General features: G+C 56.2%; 1 protein-coding gene across 1 annotated transcript in view; it reads right to left on the bottom strand.

The window, feature by feature from the left end:
- COG7 (component of oligomeric golgi complex 7) overlaps nucleotides 1-4200 on the bottom strand; it is a 61306-nt gene that overhangs the window by 36396 nt on the left and 20710 nt on the right. Inside the window, exons 6-7 of the mRNA XM_025047280.1 lie at nucleotides 1053-1199; nucleotides 590-808 (exon numbers count right to left, since the gene is read on the bottom strand). Of these exons, the coding sequence (XP_024903048.1) occupies nucleotides 590-808; nucleotides 1053-1199 (366 nt within the window). The remainder of the gene's footprint in view (nucleotides 1-589; nucleotides 809-1052; nucleotides 1200-4200) is intronic.

Below are 4200 nucleotides of genomic sequence, written 5' to 3'. Positions count from 1 at the left end.
ACTTGCATCAAGAGCCTTAAAAATATTCAGCCCTCTGACCTGGTACTACCTCTTCTAGAAATCGCTCTAAGGCAATAATCAGAGGGACACAAAGATATTAATGTTTTATAATCACTGTGATTTTAGTGTCGTAATAACAAAAGCCTGGAAGTAACCTACTCTTCCATAGTAACAAATAAAGCAGAAATTACGGGTCACTCGTCAGGGCTACGAGAAAGACACTTTTTGCTGTTTATTGCTACTCACAAATCTTTTCCCGTGTGCATTTATAACTTTTTTAAAAACCTTATAAAGTTTTCAAAAACAGCAAAAGAGATGACAAACAATTAATCACGCTTCACAAGTGAGAGCGTTTCTCCCACGGCACCAGCTCACATCACCCCAATAAGCCAGTGGAGCCACATTACATGTCGCCCACCCGCAGCCCAGGTCCCAGGCGCGAGGTCCCTGTGCCTGCGCTCCGTGAGGCCGTTTGCTCCGTTTCCCACCTTTTGTTCCAGGGCTTCTGAGCCACCCAGGGACTGAGCAGCTTCGGGCAAGCAGAGGGTGCAAGCCGAAGGGGTGGAAGCCCAGGGCCTCAGATCCCCCTCCCCAGGTCTGCACGCTGTCCCCATGTCAGGGTGTCAGAGTGCTGAGCAGACGGCTGCCTCACCCAAAGGGACTTTGCCACAGCCCTAAACAGGGAACCTACCTGCGTCTTAAACGTCTCCTCGATGTCGGCGCTCAGCGTGCTCCACTTGTCCGCCTCCTGGAGGGACTGCGCGGCCAGCTGCATCCGGGACTTCACCTGGTCGATGTCCACCAGCACCTGAGCGGGAAAGGGGCCAAAGGGCGTGGGAACCGAGGGAGGGCGCCCCGTCTGCCGCCTCCCCTGGCGCCCTGAGCTAGCGCCGCGGCATGCCTATCCTGGGGAGCCCCGTGCCCGCCACAGCCTCAGGCTAGAGTCAAGCGGGTGCTGAACAGCGAAGAAGCTGGCAGGACCCAGCCAGAGAGGGGTCTGCGTGCAGCACCTCCCAAATCCAGAACCAGCGCTGGGACGGGAGCCCAAATACCTGCATGGACTGAGATGTGTCCTGTTCGAACTTCCTGATGTCCTCCTTGATGAGCACCATCTGCTCCCTCAGAAAGGACGCCTCCTGTCTCAGGGCCTCCACGTCGCGGAGCACACGGGGCATGTTCTGAAGGGCCTGGAGACTCGTCTCTGCGTGAGGGCAGAGACACGCAGCGCAGGTGAGCACCGGCCCAGCCCCGGGACGGCACCAGCCAGTCACACGGGAGGGGATTCCGACCCCCCTCACTGGCTTCCGAGCCTGGAACATGGGGCTGGGCAGGGAGCTGGGCGGGGAGCTGGCCTCCGCTGACCAGATCCCCCCAAGACTGATGGCTGAGGGCGTGTGATTTATGGGAATGACCCATCGACCTGACCCAACATCAACCGCCCTCCACCGCTGAGTTCGATCGCAAGTGCCTTTCCAGGGAGCAGGATGTGAGGCGCCGATGTCGGGTGGGTGCTCGCTATGCGGCAGGTGCTCACTATGCGGCAGGTGCTCGTGTTCATCACATGGCTCACTGTCATGGCGTCGCCAGCAGCCACCCCTCACAGGCCGGCAAACATCGGCTCAGAGATTTCGGAGCTGCAACCAAGCCTTACACGCATCTGGTCCCAACACTGCTCTCCTCAAACTTCAAAACCCAGTATGCAACCTCCAGCAGCAGCTGGAGCACAGTTACAACACAGGTTCCTGGGGCACCGACCAGGAATCCTATTCAGTAAGCATGACAGGAGATCGCCTGAGACCAAGGGATCTGCATTTTCTAATGTCCCCAGTGTAGATAGAATAAAATTTGACCCTCTCTGCAGACCTGGAAGTGGGAGGGTTCATGGGACAGCCCTTCAACCCTTTCATGAGAAGTTCCCTGGCTGTCAGCTGAAGAAGCCAGGGTCCCCCGGCGCAGACAGACGTCACCCCCGGAAGTCATGCTCCAGGGACCTGCCCGTCCCGCTCTGCCCTAACCGCTAATGTTTCCAGCCTTGACCCCTATGAAGTTCAAAGACCAAAGAAACAGAGACAGAACACACGAAGACGTCCCCAACACACACGCTTCACTCTAATGGCACCATTACAGCCCCGGCCCAGGATCCCACCTGCCAAACCTCAAACTCACATTCCGGCCTGGCTGGCTCCCTGTGTACCTCTTTTTCCCTCTCCACAGCCCCGCAAAATGTAGTCCACTCACGTATACATTTTAAAACTACCACTTTCAGTGGTTGCCTCTAGGAGGATAAGGGTCAGATTTCACTGCAAAGGGACATGGGGACTCTTTTTTGGGTGATGGTAATGTTCTCTGTCTTGACGGGGGTTCGAGTTACACTAGCTGCCCACATTTGTGAAAACTCATCTAACTCATCCGATAAGATGCACGCATGTCACTCACTGTGCGCACTGTGGAATTAATGTCAGCCCTTCCTTCAAGGCCTAACTTTAAAAAAAAGCTGTGGACAAATACTGGATTCTAATTACAATGTTCAGGGTTTGAACCGAAACATTTGGGGATGAAGTTCACTGGTGTCTGCAACTACTTTGAAATGTACGCCAAAAAATAAGATGGATCAGGCACAAATGATGGCTACCTCTGGGATACAGCAAGCAGAGGGAAGCGCCAACTGCAGGATCTAGGCAGCGGGTGAGCCGACGTCCACCACAGACTGTCTCGACGCCACTGTTTGGCACCTCCATCCACAGTTGCTAAGTTCAAGACTCTGTTCTCATTCTCGATTCTCTCCCCCTCTGGGTCTTCGTTCCAACCCATCGGCAAGTTCTCCCTTTTCTTCCTCCCAGAAATATCTTGAATCCACCCATTTCCCACCGTCTCCACAGCCATAGCCCCAGCTGAAACCACTATCATCCCTCTTCTGACTACAGCAGTAGCCTCCAGAATGGGGACAGAAACCAAACCATGTCACCCCCCCTCCTTTCCCATTACACCCATTTTAAATAAAACCCAAACTCCTTAATGTGACATTAAAGTCTCTAAGTGATCGGGGACCCCTGGCCCCTCCCGGGTCTTATCAGCAGTGTCTCTGGACCCTGAGAAAGTTCGTGCCCGATAAACACCTGCTGACTGAGCGAACGAGCAAATCGACCCTCCAGTCGGGGGCCCGCAGCATCCCCTGCTCAAACTTCCCTTTGCTGTAGACCTGGGCCCTTGCTTCAGCCCCCATGAACATGCAGCCATAAGCCTCCGAGGGCTTGTCGCTGCCTCTGGGATGAAGCCCCGGCCCTGAGGGTGGCCAGCAGGGCCTGTCGCAGTCTGGCCAGATCCACTCCTCTGCCTCGCTCCCCGGCAACACTCAAGACGAGTGTTTACCAATGCTACTGAAGACACTGTGCTTGACGTCTAGTCTTTCTCTGCAGTGGCCAGGCCATCTCACAGCCACAAGCCTCTGCATGTTGTCCCCTGTCCCGCTACAGCTGAGGGGTAGCAAGGTATACTGCTAGAGCCTGGGCTCAGCAACCAATCACCTGGGTTCAAATCCAGGCTCCCCCATGCATTAGCAACATGATGCAGGCAGGCTGCCCTCTCCCCCGTCCGTTCCACCACTAGGGCGTGCAAGTAGCCGCTGGGCCCACGTCTAGGGACTACTGCCCGGCTTAAATGAGATACTCGTGCCCCAAAGGGGCCCCACCAACACGCTGACCAGGACACTTCTGCACTGTGCACCGCTGGGTCCTTCCACTGTCCATCACTGTGACGTTCCTCACCGTATCAACTACTAAAAAGATTGCCACCCATTTCCAAATATTCTGGGGAGAGGGGCAGGCGTTACCACTCCTGGTTGAGAACCACACGCAGCACGTAAAACAACGCCTACCACACCAACGACCCCGACGTCTGCTGTCCTGGAATTAATGTCCGCCCTTCCTTCAAGACCTGGTGGGGAAGTCAAGTCCTCCAGGACGCTCCCGGATAGGAGGCCCTGCACCCTCCCGGGCTCTCCCAGCCGGGGTTCCAGACTCGGGAAGGGCACACCCCGCTGCGACCCAGCTGCTGACAGCAAGCCCCAGACGGGGCACGTCCCACCGCAGCGCCACTTCCCGACATACGCACAGCAGACGCTCGGGAATGAGCACAGGTGCGAGGGACACGAGAGACCCTGCAGCGAAACGCCCGCCCTCGCTCCGCGGGCCCTGCGGGGAC

Source organism: Pteropus alecto, unplaced genomic scaffold (assembly GCF_000325575.1).
Source record: "Pteropus alecto unplaced genomic scaffold, ASM32557v1 scaffold15, whole genome shotgun sequence".
NCBI classification, from domain to species: domain Eukaryota; kingdom Metazoa; phylum Chordata; class Mammalia; order Chiroptera; family Pteropodidae; genus Pteropus; species Pteropus alecto.
The sequence above is the reverse complement of the archived record's forward strand: the minus strand, read 5'-3'. Positions and strand labels throughout refer to the sequence as shown.